Below are 23,965 nucleotides of genomic sequence, written 5' to 3'. Positions count from 1 at the left end.
CTAAACATGCGACTCATCCAGGTCTACACCAGTCTCCCCCAGCTCCGTGGGAGTGAAAGTGAACTGGCTGGACAGCAGGGGGTTCTCCATGCCGTTCTCTTCGCTGATGTGAAGGACAGTGTCTCCATGCTGCAGGAGGATGGACGTCTCAAGGCCTGGGAAGTCATCAGGGTCTGAGATTTGAGTAGAGAGGGGGCTGTGTGCTGCAGCACCTTGTACTTCTGGATCCTCCTTCTTTTCTCCTTCTTCAGCAGGGAGGGTCTCACTCTACGATCAAACAGACCATAATGTCATGGGAAAGTAGTAGGGGTGCCAGGGGAGAGTATAAAAAATGTTGTCTAATAAAAAAAAATAAACAAAAAAAAAAAGAAAAAGAAAGAAAAAAATGTTGTCTAGCTTTAACTGGACAGGAGTTTCAAGGCTAGTCTCATTGCTGGCCTTTGTTATATGTGAGCTTTCTGGAGGCCCTCCAACTTTCTAAGACTCAGTTTTCCAACCTGTTGCATGAGCCCAATTTTTGCTCAGCTAACCTCATACACTGTGAGGATAAATGAGATCATGCTGTTAGAATACTTTATTAACCATTAAAGACTACGCAAATGTATATAGTAATATTGCTCCTTTGCTTTCTTCAAGTACATGAGAAGAAAGTTAGACCTATGGGAATTCATTTATAAAAATCAAAAGAAGAAAAAATATCAAAACAACGAGGGGAAAGATCAAAACAAGAAGTTCCTCTCATCTTACAGGATGCAGAAGGCTCGCTATGTAAAGGCTGCATCTGAATTGGTAACTTTTTAAAAACTGAACTATCTTTAAACTCTGTATCCTATATGGTTTTCAATGGATATGTTAGCTGTGCAATATTTTCCCTGAGGTTTATCCTAATAAAGAATACCAAGACTTCTCTTATTGCTTCTTAAGTAAATGTATTCCTGGCCATATACTTTATATGGCCTTCTTTTTCACGATGATAGGACCATCGTCTGTCTGGCTAACAAAATGTTACAGGCTTAGACTTAACTGATATGCAATAAATGTGCATATCCAAGTGGCTCCTAGACGTAAGTATGCAGGGAGCAAGCCTTGCCTGCTCCTCTAGCACCCTCACCTGCTTGGGAGACAGTCTATGAAGATCAGCAACAACAATGGCCGGGGAAGAGGTGAGGACTGGTTTGTCCATTCCTTCTGGCTTCCCAGATGGGGCTGGGCTGCAGCCTGGTGGCTGGACTGTGGCAGGAAGAGTGTCTGTTGGGGCACCTGCTACCTCTGGCTGAGCCGGCTGGGCCTCAATGAAGGTCACAGATCGTTTCTGATCCACTGTAGGTCAGAAGTAAAGGGGTAAACAGAGGGGAAATATGTAGTCATTGCTTAATAATTGGTACCTCCTGGCTTTTCTGAATGAAGATGTTGCTGGTTTATTAATAAATGAAAGCATACTGGACTATTCTGTATATATTTTGATGTCGTCTTCTTATAAAAAGTAGGATTTGGGTAGAAAAAAAATCATTTTTACATAAATGGCCCAAGACCAAGATTTGCATAGAGCGTTAGGTGAACTTGGTCCTCATAACAACTGCCAACAGGATTTTTAAAGTCCCCATTATCTATCATGTCCTTGTCTTCAGTAAGACGTATAGCAAACACAGTCCCTGGCTTGGGTAAAGAAAACACAACCTTCTATAGTTAGATCTCATGGCATTTATAGTTTACCTTGGACTTTTCCATTTCTCTAGATTCTTGAGGGTAAGGATGGGGGTTGGGAAAGGTGAGGAGAAAAAAAGGTACTAAAGTTTTCTGGGAAGCTTCTTCCCTGATCCTAGTGTCTTCCCAAAATGGAGCTTCTCTGTGTAAGTTTCTGCAGGTCTCCCTGGCTGAGTTGCATGGCATCGTGTCCATGGTATAATCAGCAGGGACACAGGAGACCTTACCAGATGGCTTCGTTTTAGGTTGAATGCTCCTCCGAGTGGTTGACAGCCGAGCTCCATGGCGGTTTCTGGATTCATTCTGAGTCTTCTGACGCGACAGTAGAGGACGTCTTAGCTAACGAGAATAGGCGGAATGAAGCTGACTGCCCGGGAGAAAACGCTGTGCTCTGAGGATTCTACGGGTGACTCCCTGCTTTAAGGGTTTCTGTGGACTCTTAGGATTGTTCTTTACGTTTGTAGCTGGTCAACTTCTTTCTGCATGTTTGACTACAAATACTTGATTCTGACATCCCCTTTAACCAATCCCATCTCCTAATCATTGCACTTTTATATAGGCTAAGAACATTAACATCATTTAAAGAAGCCAATGTGAGAATTTCAGTGAATTTCAGGATATAAAACTAATAATTATTGCTTACAGATCAGCCTTTGTTCACCTAAAAGTTGCAGTTGAACCTATGTGACCTCTCAAGGGGGGTTGATGAAAAAAAACTCAGATACTGAGAAGTGTCTGGTGTCCAAATCAACGCTGGGATGCTCCCATCACAATAACAGAGCAATTTTTACTTAGAGGGTAATGTAAAGGAAACCCACCTAAGGAAATTCATAAAGATAATCTTTACTTTGGTTTCAATTTTAACTTGAATCATTCATCTTCAAATGAGGAAGAAAGGACAACTGTGTCCATGCCTTTACACAAACATCAACTTTAAAACAAATCTTCCTGGGTCATGGATTTGGCTGGGAAAGCAAGCTTCTGGAGAGGGAACAGATAGAAGTACAGGCCTACTCACTTCACTAAGCCACCAGCTCCGTTAATATGAGCTAAAATAGGAGCTGAAAACTCTCAGATGGCTCAAGAACTTACCATGCTTTACATGTGCTCTGTACTGCTTGTTTTGGGTGGGAAGAAGGCAAAATGTAATCTCAATATACAAGGACATTCAAAATTCAATAGAGCTTCTATTTCATGGGGTGACTCTCCTGCCCTTCTCAGGTCTGCTTACCTGCCTCAGGCCCCTCTTCCTCCCCAGCGGCTGCTGAATGAGGAGGTTCTGTTGTCCAGGTTCGCTCTGCACACTTGCCACCCTGCCAAGCACCAACAGTGTTAGCGTGCCTGGAGGCAGTACGGAAGATCGTCCTCTGGTGGGTGTTAGCCCAAGTCACTTACACGAAACAGTCACTTCAAAGATACCATTATCTTTGAAGGAAGGTTGGGAAAGAACCCCTGAGATGGGAGTTTTCAAAGCTTTGGGAGGAAGGACAAGGCCTCTGTAGCCCCGAGTTGCCAAAATTGAGATTCTGTTTTCAATCACGGTGTCATAGCTATCATTCAGCAAAACATTGGTTCGATCACACACCCCTGGTTTGGAAACCACCAAAAAGTTTGAGATGTCATATTCTAATCTCAATTTTTTTTCCCCAGGGGGAGGGAAAAAGGTAGTGACGAACACACACAAACAACTCTACCACATGGATGGGAACACCTTTTCGAAGATTTCAATTTAAATGAAAGTAAGATGGACGAATATCAAACACATCAGACACAGAATCCATTTGGGTGAAGGGGCACATTCAGCACATGTTTGCAGCCTGAAGTCTCTGTGACTACTAAGTGAATAGTCACATGGGCAGACAAGTGTTTTTTGTTTTTTGTTGTTTTTTTTTAAAATGGATTTAGATTTAAAAGGCTGGCAAAGTAATTAATCTGTCAGTAGAACTCGGAAGAGAAATGATCAATATCAAGGAGCTGCACTCAAACATATCATGCAGTTTATAAAAGCAATAACCTGCTCCCCCCAAATTTGCTGTGTATGTGTGTATTTTATATGCAAAATGACTACTGGTAGTGGCCACTATTTTAGTGTTGGGTGAAGCTGAAAATACTGTCATGGGTCCATGATCCCTTATCATTCTGCATGCATGTATAATAGGTGTTTATAATGGCAGTGGGAGTGAAAAAAGAGATGTATTATGCCCCAGAGAACACTGTAATTCTGTGGATGATGCCAATGGGATTATTTGGTTTATGGGTAATTAGCTTCTGCTTTGCCTTTGCAAAAGGAGAATCATCTACAAATAGTTTTTAGAGTCAAATATGCCACAGAGGAATCCAGAGTTAGCAACTGTCCAGGAAAAAAAGAGAAAGATTATATTCATTTATTTTCATTTTTAAAAAAATGAGCTCTCTAAATACCTAGTGGCAGTTGCAGGGAGAAGAACTGGTGTCTAGATGGACAATCAGATGCTTCCCATGTTGTGTTAACAACTGGTTAATCATGATGTGATCGACACAGGCACATCTGTCAATTTTTAAAAGTCTTACATTTCCACCAAAAGAAAATCAATAATTCCCAAATGGAGTTTTATCAGAGTTTTTATGAAATAAGAATGTCCCCTGAACAAGTTTTTAAAACTTTCTTGTTCTCCTAAATATCAAGTTCAAAAGAGCAATGTACATTATTTTTAAACATGTATGACCTGTACCATCTATGACCTTTCTAAGAAGACAGAAAATTACCCCAATGGAACAATGCAATAAATTCTGATAAACAATCCAGACTATGTTGCTGGCATGTTTGAAATGAATCTCCTTATTAAGTATACATTTTAACATGTGTCATAAATTGGAAAGAGAATTCAATTACCACATGCACAAAAGTACAAACAAGTTTCTCCCAAACACCAAGCAAAGCTTTCATTGGAATGGGTTCTTCATTGACATCTAAATGTTACCTCAGTTCCCTTAGCCATAAAGGGAGGTTAATACTTACCACCTACCTCCCATTAAGGTAGAGAAAAGAAGTTAGTTGATGTAAGATGGTTTGAACATGAAAAGTAATGTTTATAACATGCTTCCTTGTTTTACATTTGATGTTTGTAGTAAGTTTATTGCTTTTAGAACACTAAAAGGGAGTGGGTAATAAAATGTTTTGATAATAATAGAGCAGAGAAAATGAAATCGAGGCGGTCCACTTATCTCTTTTCATTCAGAGTGTGAGAAAAAAAAATGTCGCAAGAAAAGGAAAAACAAAAAGCAAATTACTCAGAGAGTGTTATATGTCAAAACGTAATGGTAATTTCACAATGATAATTCCAAGGGAGGATCATAATAAGCACCAAAATGTTCTCTATGGATAGAGAGGTTTATTGCTAAGAAATGGGTCAAGTTTATAGCTTTAGTGAGTAGCTGTTCTATGTAAACGATGTAGCATTTCATCAATGGAATGCACACATCAAAGATGAATTTATAGAACATATCCTTGGAGATACTAGTATATCCCAGATACATTCTCCCTCAAAATGTAGTGCTAACATGTTTATATTTGGGGCATCAGAGTCTGGCTGAACCGTGGACAATTAGGACATATTACTAATAAACAGTCAGGGAAGTTCATAATGGACGTTATTTATGCAGAGCCTGTTTCTTTTTCTCAGGTCTATATCAAATTGGAGTCACATATAAGAAGTAGTTTCAGTTTAGCTTCTCTCCACATCATGTAATATTTCATCTGTAGGATTTGCAATATGTGACCAGAGGTGTCTAATACTAAAACTAACCAGGAAAAGACCAAGGTTTTGGCCCTAAGCACCTCTCTATAGAAAATTGGCTTCCTGAAATTTTTATTCTTGGGAATAAGAAATGGCTCATTTCTACTCTTCTGCTAAATAAAAGGGCAAAACAATAAGGATAAAAGCCAATAAAACTTTCTAAGTTGAAGCTAAGATCATCGTTTGTATTTTTGAGTCACTGAAAAACATGACAGTGGCAAACCATAGAAGCCAATGCTTGGGGCTTAGCAGAACTGGTGTGACTCAACTGGTCACAAAAGACAGACGCCTTACTCAAAATGGAAGGAAGGCATTCGTCAGCTAGGGAAATTTAGACAATGTTAGAGGGATGATTTTGGCCCAAATTACCTCTTTTCCCTTGTTTCAGCATGATGGTTGGATTGTAGTTTATAAATATGTTTGTACTTTCTAATGGGATATATACTAGTACCTAATGGTATTTCTTAAAGAATAGTTAAACAAGGGGCCATTCAGTAATATAATAAAAATTCATATTACTCATTCCAAATGACAAAAAAAGTTTATGAATTGAAATACATTTTATGAATAAAAAAATTAAGTAGAAGCCATGGGTGAGGAGACTGGCACACAGAAAATGAAGTAGTATTTTCATTGCTTTTATCTTCATTTTTAGTTTTAATTTTACTGTGGTTAGAGAAATCTAGAGGTGGAACACAAGACACACAGAATAGCCATTTACCCTGAATAATTGCCCTGTGGTGAGAATGCATAAAACCAGCACTAAAAGGGCCATAAAATGCTTTCAGAGAACAGGGAATTCAATAGTAGACAAAAATCCCACTTTTCCCTTTCCCAGCAAAATATTACTGTTTAACATTTACTCAGCCTCACAACATCCAAGAATGTGTTTTAAATACCACAGAATTTAGAGATGAGAGGCTAGAATCAGATTAAAAAGAGAATAATCTGGATCTTAGGTGTCACATAAGAACTGATTTAGTAATGACCAAGTACATATCTGTGTATCTCACACACATTTACAGATACATAAAAAGGTTGTTTTAATTTTTTTCTTTGTACTTTGAGAGTACTTGCTAAATTTTTATACTTTGAAAATGTATATGACCATGAGATAGGTTCTACTAAATAGGTTATTTTTATTTTCTCTCACCCAGAATATACATCTTTTTGAAACTTGAACTGCATTCTTATTTTCCACTGTGATTAAAATGATCCTTATAGAATCAAATAGAATTGAAAACTCTTTTTGAAAAAATTAGAGTTGATTGTCAATTCCTGCCTTTCAAAATCTTCTAACATGTCCAAACAAAATCTAATTCTCAAGTATAAACATCCAGACTTGAGTGCTTGAATAAACTTAGGTATGTTTATATTTTTCTGGAGGAGAACTATGGTCCATGGTGGTTTTGTTTGGAGGTGGGCACAGGGAGGGAACATCTCCAGTGAGTTTCTATACCTTTAAGAGCAACATTCTTAACAGAAGATAATTTTTCCATGGAATATTACTTCAATTTATTAATTTATATAAAAAAGAATCTTTTCTCCATAGGTAGTGTTTCTAACAGGGTGCTTTTTCTTGTCTTGAATATTTAAAATAAATCAGTTATGCCCTTGTCGGTATGCTCAATTAGTTGAGCATCATCCCATGCACCAAAAAGTCAATGGTTTGATTCATGCCCGGGTTGCGGGCTTGATCCCCAGTGCAGGAGGCATGTAAGAGTCAGCCGATAGATGTATCTCTCTCACAGTGATGATTTGCTTCCTTTCCCTTCCTCTCTCTAAAATAAAAAAATATATATTTTATATAAATCAGCACAGATTTATAAAAATCTTAGAACTTTTCAAAAGGTCTGCAAAATTGTTATTTTTCCCCATCTTTTCATCAGACTATCTTGGTGTCTTCCTCATTTAGTCTTCATAGCACATTGCCCACTTTGCCTAAAACAAGTGTTCTTTCAAAAGCAAATTCCCAGAAAATTAACCAAAATATGGGGGCTAGATGAAGGTCGTGGGTTTATTACTCTCGCATATGCATGCTTCCTGATATTCTTTAAGCTTTGGTGCCAGATTTTCCTTAGAACTACGTTGGATGCATGTTAGATACTGCGTGCTCAGGTATCTCCTGAACGTGATTTACATTGTTCAGGCCGCATTGCTTCTTTAGGACTTTAAGAGTCTGTAGCATAAAGAAGTTTCATGCCCCAAATAAGAAAGCCTGCAAAACATCTATAACAAGCATTTATCCTGTTTTATAAACCCACCTCCTAGTAAATGTCAAAAGTTCCTCTCCTCCAAAGAGAACTTGGTGACATGATGAAGTTCGAGAGATACGATTTGCAGGGTATGGCAAAGGTGGATGTGCTACTGGCTGGTGGAATGCCTCTGCTTTAATATAATTAGTTAGAACCCAAAGGGAATACCTCATCTTCCAGTTTTTTAAGGACCACAACTGAATCGGGGTGACTAGGCTGCACCCAGAACTAAAACACAACAGTTACAGGAACAACAGGTCAACAATAGTTGACCTAAAACAATCATCAAAGCCCCGACATGACTGACTAATTCAGCTGTAGATAACGTCTACAGCTTTGGCTCTGACCCAGTCTCACATAGCAAGAACTTGGGCTTATTCCCATTGACACTGGACCCAGGGCAGATTGGATTGAGTTAGAGAACTCCAAATTAGTCATTTGAACCGTGAGCCTGCTAGAGAGGGCCAAATCTGTCAAAGAGTTTCTAACAATCCATTCAAACTCCTGCCTTCTCTCACCAACCCTGGACTAGTATTTTACTCAACAGGAGTAGAATTTGTCCTAATTTAGAAAAGCCCTCAAACAAAGTTCGCCAAGTGGAAGGCTAATTTAACACGGTCTCCTCCCAGGAGGCCACTGAAATGATATTCTAATCAAGGTTCTCCAGTCTGATGTGTAATACTAAGCATTTAACAAATGCATTCTTTGAAAAGCTGGGTTCATGGTGCTAGACTTGGTTCTAATCTCTTCAAATGCTGTGAACAATGAAGGGAAACAGTTTTGAGGACAGTTTTGTTCTTCCTCGTCCCCAAAGCTCTTGATAGTGGAATAAAGTCTGCTCTCTGTGGCATGTCCATGTTTACCACCAATAAGAGACTGATCTGTTGAGGCAAGGGCTCGCAAACACAAATGAATGTCATGAATTATGGGTCCAGTAAAAAATAAATAAATAAATAAAAAGGTACACCTGATGATGGATAAAATTTCTCATTTTCAATTGTAGAAGAAAATGTGAAACTCAACAAGATGCAAAGGCAACAAAGGACAACCTGTCACAGGAACGGCCTCTCAACATTTCCTCATCTTTGTGATAAAGCAATAAACGCGGGTAGGTTGTACTCACTCAATAATGCAAACCTGAAAGGGGATGTTTTCTCTGGAGATGGCACTCGTAGAATGAACAAGAAGCATTTCCCTTAATGAGGATTAGTTGAGAGGTGTGAGTCAACAGCACAAGATTAGGAATGTTTGACGTGGTATATCTGAGTGTTAAAGGTGCAGGCCCCCTTTCTGAAGCTTTAAACCAATTGCCAAGACTTTATATTGTTTGCACCATAAGACATCTCTTCCTTACTCAGAAATGTTTGTGTCTGCCATTTCATGGCAAGTTCTGGAGTCATCTTTATGTTGGGACAGACATTCTTTACGTAAGTGTTATTTGAACAAGCTGTTATAATAACCTGCCACATAGCATGCATCCAAGAGAGGGAATTACATAAGTTGTATTTACTTTGCTACTCTTAATAGAACATCATTATTATCTTACCATCCATGGTATCAGTTAAAAGATCTGTCTTGATTTAATAAGGAGGTTCCTGATGATGGGGAGTTATATTAATTAGCTTCCAAACAACATTTCTTAAGGAATATCAGTGTGGGAGGGAATGATTAAATGAGATAAATTTAACATTTGGCATATCAAACATTTTAGATGTCCATGGGACAAGCCCCTAAAAGAACTCCACAGATTTTTCTTTTTTAGTAAGCTTTGTAGGCCATTTGTGATTGAGCTCTAAAGCTGAAAATGAAGGAGGCTACACCTTTGACTTCCAGGCTTGTGTGTTCATGAACAACAAAGGGCAAGAAATGGAAGTAGATTATCAAGACGAGCGAGAGGAGACAGAGAGACAGAGGAGACAGGGAACAGCTAGTTTCCCAGCACAGACACCAATAGACAGGTAGCATTGACACTGTACCTAGAGAGGCTGCCCTCGGCGGCCAGGCCCTGGGAGTCATCGAGGACATTAGGTTCACTGCAGGAGGGGTAGGGAGATGAAGCATTTAGGGAAAGAAAATGCAAACAAATGAAAGAAAAAGGAAAAAAAGGCATGCGATTTTTTCTGCTTCCAAGAACCAAAAATAAATAAAAAAATTTAACAGAACAAGGAAGGAAAAGGAGACAGTCAACCATTTCACCTTGTGCTGGGTTTGTCAAGACATAGGACTCAAGGCAATGGGGATAGGAGGGACTTTGGATGAATACGACTCTCAGAGGAGTGATCTGTTTATTGGTCAAGAGTTGGGACTTAAAATGAGCTCCAAATAAAAACATGGGCTCTGAAACACATTGCAGAATGAGTCTGTACAAGATGAAACTACCATTCCTTCGGTTACCATTTGGCTGGGTGGTTATTGTTTTTCACCTGTCTTATGTACGTGACGTTTCATTGACCAGACTGCTGCTTCTTTCTTGTGTGTGGTGATATCATCACACAGAAACCACTTACCATAAACTGCCATAACCAAACTCCTGGAACTGATGCCACGAAGAAAAGTAAAGAAAGAACCCAACTTCCACTGCTAATTTTGCAATGAAAAGACAAGTAAACAAATGGAAGAAAGGTAACCCTGGAAAATCCACATGGAACTCCATTTACCTCCTTACTCCATCCTCTAGTGACTGAATTGTAAATGGCAAAAGAAGAAACCTGTCAGGTTGGTGAAAGAATAAGTTAATCGCTTATTGATTTATTTGGATGCAGTTGATTTTGGGATTTGAGAACAGAAATTGTGTCATACGTTGCCTTTCTTTCCTTCACTGTCTAGCACTGAGCTTATAAGCACCCATGAGGTACTCAATAAATGCTTGTTAAATCATTTAGAAAACTGGAAAACTGGAGTGCCTGCCTCCAAAGAATTGTTTAACTAATCTAGTACACTGTAAAAATAGTCTCTGTGTCCAAAAAAAGGGCCCCGTCTCCCTAATGCACATAGACATTATTACCTTCACTAGCCTTCCAAAACATGACTCAAGCTCAAAGGGGGTAACTAGATTATCTTTCTGGATTTCTAGTACATCTCTAATAAAACAAATTTTCTCCCTGGAAATGAGTTAACCCCTTAACAGATATGTACAAGGGGAATTTATGGCCTGCTTATTTTAGGTAAATAACAACAACAACAAAAGCTCTATTTTAAATTCCTACAATTCCCTAATTTAAATAAAACTTTAAATAAATTGATAGTTTTATTTTATTCCTGAGGGAACCTTGCACATTGCTAACAATGAAAATATTGATAGTTACCAATAACTGCTCATATGACTTTATATTTTTAGGAAGTTTTATAGTATATTCATAGGAAGCAAAGAACACCAAACCAAATATTTTAAAGGGTTTAATCATGGAATCATGGAACTATAGGTAGAGAAGTTACTTAACAATTGTTTCAGCCAACCTCCTCATTTCACAAAGGAGAAAACTGTGGACTCTTATTAAATGACCTGCCCAAGGTCACACATAATAGCCTAAGTCCTTTTCTGCTTGGTTAAGCATCACTAACTCCAACTGAATACTGATGACATACCAGAAGTCTAAACTTTACCAAACATATCAAGCTAGCCCTATATACTTGCCAGGTACTCATTATTAGCTTAGCTAATTATATATCAGAAATATGAGAATGTCATTTGAAAGAAGACCATGTGTCTATTTATGGAACATTTTAAAGGAGAAACGATGCTTGGATCAGAAACTGAGATCCCTTCTACAGCCCTGGCTTAGAAAACTCTCCGCTAATTGTTGCCTGTACAACCCTAGTTGAGTGGCCCACTTAAAACCATTGATTGCTTGCTTCCCCTTTCAGCCTTTTCAGAATAACAGGAGTGAATTTTCAGAATTTCTACCTTCCCCCCAAATGCAGAGTATCAGACATCCATGGCTCTTTACCTTTGGCTAGGTAACATGCCCACCTCAGCCTGAGGTGCGGACATGCTAGAGACGTGGCTGGAGAACCTCCTCCTTCCCATGGCACTCAGAAGGTAAGCTTCTTGTTCACTTACCACACTGGGCATGCTCACAGAGTCATCTGAAAGGGGCAAAGAGTGGGGTGTTATAAAACTATGACATGGGTCAGAAAACCCAATCCCACATTTGCATGTGGGTTCCATCCTTGGCTTGCATACAACCTTACGGCAGTCTCTAAAGCGCAACGATCATTTGTCCCTTTGTACAGATTAAAAAATAAGACGTTGGGGTCCTAAGAAACACCTTTCCTATTTGTGTAAAATATGACTTTACAGCTTAGCCTCTAGAGTTACTGAACATTGTCGCCTTGAGGATGGAAATAGAACTGCAAGTTAAAGAGATGCTTCTTTCATTCGGGTGAGGAAAACTTAGCTGGAATAAAGCTACATGAAAGTATGTACATCCTGGAAAATACATCGCAAAAGACCATTAGGTTCTTTCATTTTTTAATGTGCACAAAGGATGAATAACAATTCTTCATATCCACACATCTCCAATCCTTGAACAGCCTTCATGAAATAAATATAAACTTCCTGTCCATTTTTAGGAAGTAGATTATTTGTGGAAATCAAGGGGATCTGTAAATTCAGAAAAGCTGGACTATAATTTTTTAAACATTTCAGGAGTAGTTGAATGAGAAACTTTGTTACTGAAAGAATCAAGTACATTTCTTTGATATTCAAATGCTAAATTCAGTACATGTCATGATTTTTAGACTGCTGAGAGTAAGACTATTTGATATATTTTTCTGAAAACTATTTTTGAAAACCTAAAAGTTCATGAATAATTTTAACCTAAATTTTAAGTTTTAAGCACATAGTCTTGTTTTCTCCATAAAAGCAGAAATCAATGTATTCAAATCCCTGTGAAAGTTAACTTAGACAAAGTGACCTCATTCTAAGTGAGCTAACGTTGTTTGTCACTGGACAGCAAACATATTTTGTTTAACATAGAGTTTTGGTGAACTTTTGCTACCATCTAAGGTCATCTGACATCATTTATTTAAAATACCCCAAGTGGTCATATTTCTAATGAAACTTATTTCATTCCAAGATAATGAATATGAAAAGTGCTACAAATTTTAATTTGCTGTATATTGATGGGTTGAAGTTGGTTCTTATTATAGAACAGTATTTCCTTTTTAGGTGCATGTACAGAGAAGCAAACTAGCAAATGTGCCTTAAAAATCATGAAAAAAGTAGTAGGACAGAATTGTGATTCAAAGGCCTTTCAGATCCTATTGATTCCCCTACCCCCTTATTCAAACTAATATATCACTTAACACTTACACCCTCAATATTTATCTCAATATTTGTTTGGTGATTAATCATGTGCTACCTTCCATTCTTCCATTAGAGAAAATGTTATCTCCTCTACAAGACCTCTAAGATTTTAGAGGGCAGAAAACATATCTTTCTCATACTTCCCTGTTCCTGCTAGATCTTAAAACAGGTTTGTTGATTAAATGGAAAAACAGTTTAATTCAAAGCAGTCAACCCTCTAGCTTTCATAGCCCACTTCATATAATTCAATACACACTCACATCACAATCACACGACAACATTTGTTAGCAACCCTGCTTTCATTGGGATGATTGTGATGTCTGAGAGCAGAATATTAGCAAAAAGTTGCACATTTGTCACTGTGTGAGTGTTGGCATTTGGTCAATGATATCTCTGTTTATGTCTTCTCTACTCTTACACCCCTAGCTCCTTCCTATTGCGTAGGTCATCTGCTGATTCATAAGGGTACCTGTAAAATATATTTAGCTCTTCCATTATTAAAAACAAAAACAAAAAAAACAACTGCTGAGAGACTACCTCAAATATTAAAGAAAAATAGATATTACTTTAAGTTCTGAACTATTCCTAGGACTTAACAAATATTCAAACTGCTGATCCTTATCTCTCTCATTTCATTTTCTTGTTTTTTGTTTATCCCCCCAACATTTCCCTAATTATATTTTTAGGAGTGTTTCCATGAGCAGTATTTCCATGGGTGCGTTAGAAACAAGTATGTTGACAGGTTGGGTGCAGGACAATATAATTATCACTTTGTTATCTGATTAACTCTGAAACTAAATCGGACAACATTACTGATAAGTGTTTTGACACAGCATTTATTTTTTCTCCTCTCTTACCCATTCCAACTCTAGTAAGCTGTTAAAACACTTGCATTCTTCTTAATTAAAACTCTGTCGTCAGCTTCCATTCCCTCTATTCAATTTAGTTCAGAGGGGGGCTTTTTGTTTTGGTTTGCTCTGAAGGGGCTCTGATCGAAGATTTAGATTTTGTTTTCATTCTTAAGGCATTCATTGACAGCACACTTCACTATAAATGTTACATCAGAGTGTGTTTAAAACACACTTGGAAAACAATCAATGCAATTTTTTAAAAAAACATTAAACAAAAGTTGTATTTAATGGAACCTTTCACCTCTTATTTTTTAAAACCTGAAACTAATGCAGAATTATCATGAATGTAAAACAAATAAAAAATGAAAAGAAAGCACCCTACTCCTATTAAGCTCCCTCATTTCATAACACCAAATCTTAAGCATATGCCTTAGAAGCTCACGGGCTGTTTCAGTCACCAGTATTCCTTCCAGACAGCATGCTGGTTCACGTTCCAGGTAGGATGTTCACATTCTAGGTAGGATAGCCGACTGATCCCTTATGAGTCCTGAACGTATGCATTGCTCACTTTTTCTTGCCCTGTGGAATCATCTGAGGGGATCAACCCTCTAAGCAAGATGGCCAGGAGAAAGGGGTATAAATGCTTCCCTTAGTTACTTAAGCACAATTTAAATGAGAGCTAGTGGAAAAAAGCTGAATATATAAGCTCAAAGCAAAGGTTTACTTTTTGCCTGAATTCCTCCCAGATGATCAAGGACATCAAAAAATGTGTAAGAAGAGCAGGCTGTAGGGATCATGGAATCAGCTACAGTTCCATTTTAAATCCTTGTTGTGAAAATGACCAGGGGGTCAGAAGTGACAAGGGTTGGAAAGGCAGAAATCCTTCCCAAGCCCTCATTGGCATGGCCAAGCTGTGCCACCTCACCCCCTCCCTATAACCCACCCCCCTGACCTGCTGGCTTCTGAGGGGCGACCTACTTTCCTCATCCTCCTCATCGGTCCGGCTCAGGGTGTCCTGCGAAGCCTGCTGGGAGGGCTCGCTGTCCTGCTCCCAGACCGTGCCGGTGCCTGTGTTGGAGCGGGACATGGTGGCCAGGCTCAGGCGGTAAGCAGAGGTGGAGGTGCCCACGGTGCTGATGGACGTCTTCCCCTGGTAGGCTAGGGGGTGGGGAGACCAAAGGACATCCCTGGTGAGGACACTGAGCACACGTGTTTGCTTCACACTCCTCCCTGAGCTCTTGCATTTTTTAAGAAAAGTCAGTTAAATGGTGTGTCCCACATGAATGATCTCTAAGACAAAGTAGCAAATGGAAGTGAGAGCATTTATTTTTTTAAAGTAAAAAGTAAGAACTGGCCACTGATATAAACTGAATAGTTTGCCGGTGGGAGCATGAAATTACCAACAATGTGAAATGCTTTGACATTGCTTCCTCTCTTACTGTTTTTCAATTTCATTTTCCAGGGCAGATAGGATGCAAATTAATTTTGACATGAATTGTAGCTTCCAACCTGGCAGATTTTACTGAGAAACATACCTCACCTGACACAAGCGTATAAAAGTAATAAATGTGCTGTCTGATGGAAACCTTACAAAAAAGAAAATCAGAATATATAATCAAACCGTTCTCTTATTCTCCTTTTCTGGAAATTACAATTTATAAAATACCAGCCCCCCCGACAAGGTTCTATGTCAGATTCTTTTATTATAAAGTAGAATATTTTAATGGATCTGTGGGAAATTTCACCAAGATTGTACTTGTCAAAATTTTTGTCTTTAATACTTTGCAAGCAACAATAAAAAAAAGCCACACACGGAATATTCCACTTATGGGTATGGACTGCCCTCTAGTGGCAGATGATTTATTTTTCTTCCTCCGCAATCTGTTCTTCATTGTTATAAAAAGCAAGCAATGTATTCCCAAAGAAAACATTTTGAAAAATATAAAGAAAGTATCTCCTCATCTGCCAGCTCTTATTCAACCCTCTCTTCCTCCAATTGGTAAAGGGTTCGAGGCTTTCTAATCAATCCTGCAGACGTGGCTTTAAGTTCCCTCCTTGTTGTCACTGGCATGTAAGTTACTGACCCTTTTTTTAGTCTGTTTCCTCATGCTGTAAGTGGACTCTCAGTTATACATCTTGTAGGTATTCGTATGGATTAAATGATATAACACCTATGAAATAATCTACCATAGAATAGATGCTCAATGCATTCGAGTCCCCCTTCTCCTTTTCAAAAAGGAAGTGAAGGCACACATTTAAAATACATTCTTCCCCAGTTAAATATTTAAAAAAAGAGCTTACCTACTGAAACAAATATCACAAACAATGTTTAGAAAAGGAGTACAGTGAAACAGATGATGTCGCCTTGATTGGTTTTGTTGTTGCCATGTTCACATAGGCAAATCTGTCAAGTGTTCCGAAATGGCTAACCCAGATGGTTCCAAAAAGAGCAGTGACCCGAAGAGTGGCATCTTTATTAGCCAAACCCAGGCACACTCACCTGACCCACTGTGCACTGCCTCCTTCAGAATTTTCAGCTCATTGTTGAACTCGGCAATGAGGGAGCTCTTGCACAGAGGGCGGGGGATGAAGCGCCGCTCCAGTTGGTCAGCAATGTGCTGCCGGGCAGAAAGCTCGTCGTGATTCTCTGCTGGTTGGGCCAGAAGCTGAAAGGAAGGTGGAGATTCTCAGGGCCTCAATTTCCCCTTCTGTAAAATGGGCTAATCACGGCACTTGTTTCATAGTTGGTTGTGAGGTGAGGGTCAAATAAGGTTATCCATATGAAGTTTATAGGACAGTGTTGAAGTGCTTAATCAATACATTCCTTTGAATCACTGCCCCAGGAAATCGGGGCATGAAAAGAATAGGAGGAGGAGGAGGAGGAGGAGGAGGAGGAGGAGGAGGAGGAGGAGGAGAAGAAAGGAATGAAATGGAATAGAATGGTGAGGGTCTCAGAGGACAAACATGCTTTAACTATCACATCTTTCTCTGTTTACTTAAAATCAGAGCTCAGTCATGCCACTGAAGAAATAAGATTTTCTAGATCACTCCTCTGGGTCAATTTTTTTGTGGGGGGAAGGGGGAGGGGAAGAGGAGGAAGTGAGTGGGGAGAAGGCAAAGTTCTATAGACTGTGAAGGTTCTTCTAACATGAAATTTGATCCTCTGGGCTACACTTTTGAGCTGTTTCCTCACCCAGCATGACCTTAACGGGTCCTGCTGACTAGCTGTGGTACGGCCATGAACACTGCTGCTGTAGGCCCGCCTGAGTGGGCCGAGCAGCTGGCTCCTGGGGCTGCCACTCCCGGAAGGAGCAGCACACGGCGCACCTTGCACTGGATGAATGGGCGCAGGAGCACGAAGATGGGAATTCGGGTCCGCACGATGAAGTCCAGGAAGTCCCACAGGGCCAGGCCTCCCACCTTCCGCAGGGCCATCTCCTTCACCTGGAGGCTCAGCCAGTACCACTGGCTGCCCAGCTGCCTCTCGAAGCAGACGAGAATCACCTTGAGAGCTTCACAGAGGGAGAGAGGAGACTGAGCCACCGTCTGGAGCTTTGGAGGAGCCCTGCCCACACCCAGCTGCCCACCCCACCCCACCCCACCCCACCCACCGCCCACTATGCATCAGGACGTTTCTAAATCTCTAAACTCTCTCCATGATTCCCAAAACCTACACATACCCCTGAGTGAGCTAGAGTGCTCTGACAGGAAGACAAACATTTGTGTGGCAGACGTGTTTTCATTCTGAACCGGGGAGCACAGACATCTTCCTTAGGGGCATGTAAGTACTACGTTTGAAAATGCATTGCAAAGCAGCTCATAGAATGGAAAGGGAAATGTGTTACACACATGATGTGTGGACACTATCTTGCTTTCCAAACATTTGGTCATGGCGGCTTTCTGGTAATACCAGCATATCACCCACATCCTAAACTAAAACACGAGTGCTCTAAAATATTTTCCTTTTAAGCATAGAAGTTAATATATTCTTGTTATTAGAAGTAAAATCAAACCATGCAGAAATGCCCAAAGTTAAAACAAAAAAAACCCTTCCCCTCAGCTCTCTTTTAGACCCCACCCTGAACTGCTCCCTAGGGGGTAACCAGCAGGTGTGTGGGAGTATACCCTTCCAGATTGAAAAACAACAACAAAAAACTCCTCCCTTTTCCCCCACCTCCATATTGCGCATCAGGTCTATTACTAAGCCCTGTTGGATTTCTTTCACAATATCTCTTCCTTTCCAGATTCTGGCAGCCATGTTATAATCTCCGCCCCCTCCCCCCTCCCCGCCCAAAGGGGAATTCCACTGTGTCAGGACCAACCAGGATGCTGTAAAGACATCACAGATTGGTGGGAGCTTGGTTGGCCATAGCCCTCCCCCCAGAGTCTGCCTTGGGGCCCTCAAGGGGCCCTGGGCCTTCTTGATCACGACTGAAGGCCCATCTCGGCAACTAAAAGACACACAGATATCCAACTCCCTAACGTCCTCAAGAGTCACACACACCTTCCCCATCTACTTAGGGCATTTCTAGGAGAAAACCATGCCATATAACAGGGTGAGATACTGTAAGATTCTTCTTTACCCACCTCCCTCCTCACTTTTCTCAGCAACCACTCATCTCAATTCCTCTCCTACAACTAAACAAACCAACTATCACAAAGCGACCCTGCTCCTCCCCTACCCTGATCCTGGTGACCTTTCTACTGCTCTGTTCCCGCTGGCCTTTTCTGGTTTCTGCCATCCCACTTCCATCTTCTCCTCCATCGGCCCAACACGCAAACAGAATAGCAAAGGGCCCAGGAGTAGGAACTCTGCTGCTAGGTGGCTTGGTCTTGAAATTTGGGCCTGCTACTTATTTACTGTGTGGCTTTAGGTAAGTTACTTTCTGGGCCTTAGCCTCTTTATTCCTAAAATGACACATTTGCTTCTTAGAGTTGTTCTGAGGGTGCAATGTGATGATAATGTAAAGAACAGAAAACACCTCTGAGTGCACAGCAATGCTCAAATAAATGTAAGAATAAATTTAAAATAAAGCTCCAGGAGCTTGGCAGAGTGACCACAGGCGCTGCCTTCATTAAGAAGGCAGACATTGGAGAGAACCAAGAACAGTCACGTAAGTGTTTTGTCCTATCCTCATCTTAGACATAAGCCCTCTTTCTCCACATCCTCTCTATAATCCCAAACCTCACACAGGGCTTTGTCCCAGAGTCTGGAGTTTACCTGAACCCTATATTCTCATGCCTCTGGCAACCAAGCCCCCATGTGGGTAGTAGGGCTTATGCACATGCATCTTCCATTTTTACCCTTTTTTAATTCTCATGGTCAATCACATCATTTCCAAATGCACCCCTTTATAATGCAGTCCATACGCCGCACACATTCCCAACACCAAGCACCTGGTTTTACAGGTGTGTATGTGTTCATCTTATACTCCTCACCAAGATCTGCTTTGATGAATTGAAAATGTCAGACAAGATTTTCTCAACTTCCTCCTTTTGAGATTTTTCTGCTGGCATGTTCCTGATTCTCAGTGCTGTGGCAAGAGTGGTCTTTCCCCGCTGGCTTAGGTTATTCAGGGCCAAAGAGTGGCTTTCCAGTATTGCATGGGTCAGGATCAAGTGAAAGGCAGGGACAGGGTGATGGGAAAGCAGGAGTGGAGGGGAAGGGAATTGGCAAGCTACGGGAGAGCAAGATCACTGGAGTGAAGATTAAGATAGAGATTTAAGACGATATTGGAAGAGAAACAGCTAGTAGGAGGCATAATATACTGCAAGGCCATATGTCTTGCTGCGCACGATGTAGGCTGCCCACCTCTAGGGGCTCCATTCACACAGCTGACAGACCAATACATCCCACGAGTTGTGCAATGCAGTGTCCTCCTACACGAGGCTGAGTCTCCATCTGATAACAGTTATGGGTGATAACCTCATTAGCGATCTCATGCTTAGTCATCAAGGAGGAATTCTTACTGCAGGAGCCTTCCTTACAGGCCCAGACGCTCTTACAGAAATGACCAAGCGATTTAGGCCTCACAGATATGAATAGACTTTGTTTTTGGATATGTGTTTATTGACAGAAACCAGACTCTTTAGCAAGGGTGTTGCTTCTTACTTGCTCAAGTGGAGTCTTTCAGTACTTTCCTGATGGGGGCCTTTAAAAATATTTTTTTGCGTCAAAGTGGATCATAACTAAGTAGGTATGTGTATGCATATACATACACCTGCATACCGATCTCTACATACACCTGTGCATCTACAGAGAGAGAAAGGAGGGGACACGGTGAAAGAACCCACCTAAGTATGCCGCTTGGCTGGTGGACTCTGCCAGCCCTTCCCTGCGCAGGTCTTTCCCGGCATCCCCCGGGGTGGAGCAGTGGGCAGGGGAGCTCTCCAACATGAAGTTCTTGCTCCTGGACGTGCTGATGATCCGCGGAGGCAGGAGCACGTTAATGACCGTCTGCAGTAGCAGCTGCACCTCGGGCTGCTCCAGCCACGGGCTATCTGAGGGGCAGAGTTCCGGAAGGGGAAGTGGAAAGAAAAGCAAGTCACCAGGTAGACTTTCCACATCAGACACAGAACAACTCAGCTCTCTGTCCAATTCCAAACTAGCAATGCGGGTCTTTCCCCACAAAGTACAGCTTCTCCTACGGACAAGTGTTCCTGGAACTGTTTGCTCCATGGTCAGCGCCCAAGGGCTTGTGTTCTTAGCCAGATCTCCTGCTTACCATTTCAATCGCCTTTCCTTTTTCTTCTCAAATACTCATAATGTACAGTCTTTACATTTGAGATAAACTTTCCTAAAAGGAAAATCCTCCCAAGAAGGAAGAGTGATGAAACTATATTGGAATTTAATGGCAGTGGCAGGATTACACTAACCCAGTGGTCGGCAAACTCATTAGTCAACAGAGCCAAATATCAACAGTACAACGATTGAAATTTCTTTTGAGAGTCAAATTTTTTAAACTTAAACTTCTTCTAACGCCACTTCTTCAAAATAGACTCGCCCAGGCCGTGGTATTTTGTGGAAGAGCCACACTCAAGGGGCCAAAGAGCCACATGTGGCTCGCAAGCCGCAGTTTGCCGACCACAGGCCTAACCCCAGTGGCAGCAGGTTACATGGCCCATTCGCCTGTCAATTCATATAATACTGTACTTCAATTAATACCATTTTCTTAATTGAAACAACGGTCTCCTGATTTTTTGCTGTACGAAGTGATTTTAAATACAACTGATCTTCTAAGAAATGGAGCAGAGAAAGTCTTGATCCAGGGTAGCTAAATTGAAAATGAAGAAAAATCTATTTCCTAAGGTAACCCTATTTAAATCATTCAGATCGACTTCAGTGATGGCCTTTATGGGAAAAAGAAAGAGAAATAAAACCTGACATTTAAGACAATGAAACAATGATAAATTTCCTTTAGTTAAATTAATCAGACCTTTGCTTCCAGATCCTACTGTGAGCACAAATGGGATGAGGAGGTTTAAAAGCATCCCTTCCCTTCGCTCTTGATTGGTGAATGGGGAGATCACATGGCTTAAAGGGAAATCTTCTTTTAAAGCCTGTGCAGCAATAATAGAAAAAGAGATTAATTGACCCCCATACCCATGTTTGTCTTAATACAGCATGACCAAGATGGTGACTCCCTGCTGGTTGCTCCTGTAAACTGAGTTCAATTGTCATCCGTGCAGCATCCAAGATTCACTCAAAACTGATACTTTACCATTATTTGCTTGACATAACTGAGAGCTATATACCTAAAAAAACAATAACGTCTTGAATATTAAATGAAAAATTATGGTCTGGTACAAAACAACCATATTTCCCCATTCGTTTTCTCCATGGGTCCACCAATAAATAATTTCAAGACAAAAGGAAAGGAAGAAAATGAGAACTTGCCACCTGTTCCACTTGGAAGTCATTTAAAAGTCCTCTGACCCCTGCGTAAGGCCTTCTCCAAGCCAGGAGGCAATAGGTAATACAGAAAGAAAGAAATGATCTCTGTACCCAAATTATTGAAGTGTATCGCTTTAGGGATATTATTGTTTCCCTCTGCACGGGAGCCACAGTTCTTGCTTAATCTCTGTTCTATCATCTTCCCATTCTCTGGATGACAGACCACCAAGCATGGCTGTCAGACAATGAATGGGTCATTTGTCCATCTACATCAGTTGTATACTTCAAAGTCTAGTAATAACATTTGAAAGAATTGTATATTGCCATTCTTTCTACAAATAATTTAAAACCAGACTTTGAATACTACTGTCTCCTTTAATTAATAATTGTATGCTGATTATCTGAGAACCATTATTTTCCTATGGCACATGCAACATTTTAAATGACTGAAGTGGTTCCTGAGGTTATGGTAGGACGGAATGACTCTGCTATTTTTGAGATCTCAAGAAGAATTACAGAAGCACAACTTAGGGCCCAGCTCAGGGCTGAGGCTCCAAACTGTAAAAGTTTGGAGATGTTCACACTTCTGTTTCACAGATTTTGCCCAGCCTTTGCAGAAAACAAAAAGAGAACACCATGATCTGGTGCCTCAACCAGCAACTTAATGAGCGTGACAAACAGGTAAGGCAGTCACACCTGTATCTGCAATGCTACAAGCCGGACAACAGCTGTGCTGAAGGGCAGAGGCGGTGAGAGATAAGGGCTGAGATGAAGAAGGGGTAATCCATCAGCAACACTGGAAGGTCCTACCACTCCCATCACCTGAAATACAAACAGAGCACATGACCAGCCTTGACTATTGCAATTTCATGCAACCATTGTAAGGGAGTGTCATTCAATAATAATAATAATTTGAAGGTTGGGCATGTTACTTTCAATCTGTTTTTGTTGCCTTCTCCTGAAGGCATGTAATGTCTGGAGTCAGCTCAAACGTTAACACTGGATTCAGCCAAGGTTTTGTAGAATGTTGTTTACAGCTAACTATGTAAATAATGAGAGATGAGCCCAAAAACTATTCTAATCAGGAGACTGGACATACTTACTTGTGGATTCAAAGGAATGTAGTCAACATTTTTTGATGGAGCAAGTACTGACAACAATGAGAATGGCAAGAGCTCTATTTGCACTAGGCATTCCAGCTACAGATTTATTGCTCAACTAGTTAAGCAGCAGATCCCATTCAATGAAATGCTCTAACATGGTTTCCACATCGTACAAAACCTTGTCAGACCCGACTCTAGATATTACATGAATAATACAAAATTTGTTTCTCTTCACATAAATCCTAGACTGGCCAACTCAGAGTGTCATTTTGCACCAAAAAAGAAAAAAAAATCCTCTTTGTATTTTAAACTCCCCCCCCCCCAAGACTATCTCAATCTCTAGCCAATTGTGTGGTCTCCGCCACCCCACTCTCCAACTGGCAGCCCTCAACTCTCAGCGCAACTTGAAGAGGTGAGCTGTCAAAGTAGTGTGTGGGAAGCAGCATGCCAAAATCCCATCTGTGTAGGGACGGGCCCCTGTATCTCCCCACGCACCACCTTGAAAGGCACCTCACTATTTTCAGTGTCACCTGAGCCGTCTGTTTTCATGGGTAGGTAGGGGCACAAAGTGGTTGACCTGTAAATCTTCAATCCAGAGAAGTCAATAGCAGAGTTAAATTGTGCAAAATTTCATAAGATTGCCACTTGGCTACTCACCAGATTGACACAGACATTGATCAGTGACCTAAGGTGAGGCAGGAAGGATATGATTGGCTGCCTCTGCAGTGTCAAACAAACCCCTTCAATCAAATTGCTGGCAGGCTCCCACTCAACCTGTCGCCTGGAATACAATACAGGAGCCATTAGCCGCTTGGCTCCCTTCTGGAGACAGTCTGAAACAGGTGAATGAGACAGTGATTCTGACGCCATCTAAGACGGGATGGGTGTCTGAGACAACAAAGTACTTCACAGGGGATGAAGTTTACCCAGTTGTTCCAAAAGCACAGAGCACACTGGGAAGGGAAGGAGATACTGAAAACGTGGCGGAGGCACTCCTGCCCCACTCGACTAATGAGACAAAATCTATCGAAGAAAAAGACAGAGAGGATGAATGGGTTGCATTTGTAGTTCCCT

General features: G+C 40.7%; 1 protein-coding gene across 5 annotated transcripts in view; it reads right to left on the bottom strand.

Moving 5' to 3' along the window:
- UNC80 (unc-80 homolog, NALCN channel complex subunit) overlaps window positions 1-23,965 on the bottom strand; it is a gene marked incomplete at both ends in the record, with an annotated part of 167,667 nt that continues 143,702 nt past the window's right edge. For 4 of the 5 annotated variants that reach the window (XM_079781819.1, XM_079781822.1, XM_079781820.1 and 1 more), the window contains 13 exons: window positions 1-267; window positions 1,112-1,320; window positions 1,932-2,043; window positions 2,936-3,017; window positions 9,712-9,768; window positions 11,683-11,821; window positions 14,873-15,052; window positions 16,395-16,560; window positions 17,222-17,406; window positions 20,189-20,395; window positions 21,331-21,454; window positions 22,485-22,610; window positions 23,549-23,672. In XM_079781819.1, the coding sequence (XP_079637945.1) occupies window positions 1-267; window positions 1,112-1,320; window positions 1,932-2,043; window positions 2,936-3,017; window positions 9,712-9,768; window positions 11,683-11,821; window positions 14,873-15,052; window positions 16,395-16,560; window positions 17,222-17,406; window positions 20,189-20,395; window positions 21,331-21,454; window positions 22,485-22,610; window positions 23,549-23,672 (1,978 nt within the window). The remainder of the gene's footprint in view (window positions 268-1,111; window positions 1,321-1,931; window positions 2,044-2,935; window positions 3,018-9,711; window positions 9,769-11,682; window positions 11,822-14,872; window positions 15,053-16,394; window positions 16,561-17,221; window positions 17,407-20,188; window positions 20,396-21,330; window positions 21,455-22,484; window positions 22,611-23,548; window positions 23,673-23,965) is intronic. The other variant, XM_079781823.1, reaches the window with a different exon arrangement.

The sequence above is a fragment of the Cnephaeus nilssonii genome (genome assembly GCF_951640355.1).
Source record: "Cnephaeus nilssonii genome assembly, chromosome: 10".
In the NCBI taxonomy this organism is placed as follows: domain Eukaryota; kingdom Metazoa; phylum Chordata; class Mammalia; order Chiroptera; family Vespertilionidae; genus Cnephaeus; species Cnephaeus nilssonii.
The sequence above is the reverse complement of the archived record's forward strand: the minus strand, read 5'-3'. Positions and strand labels throughout refer to the sequence as shown.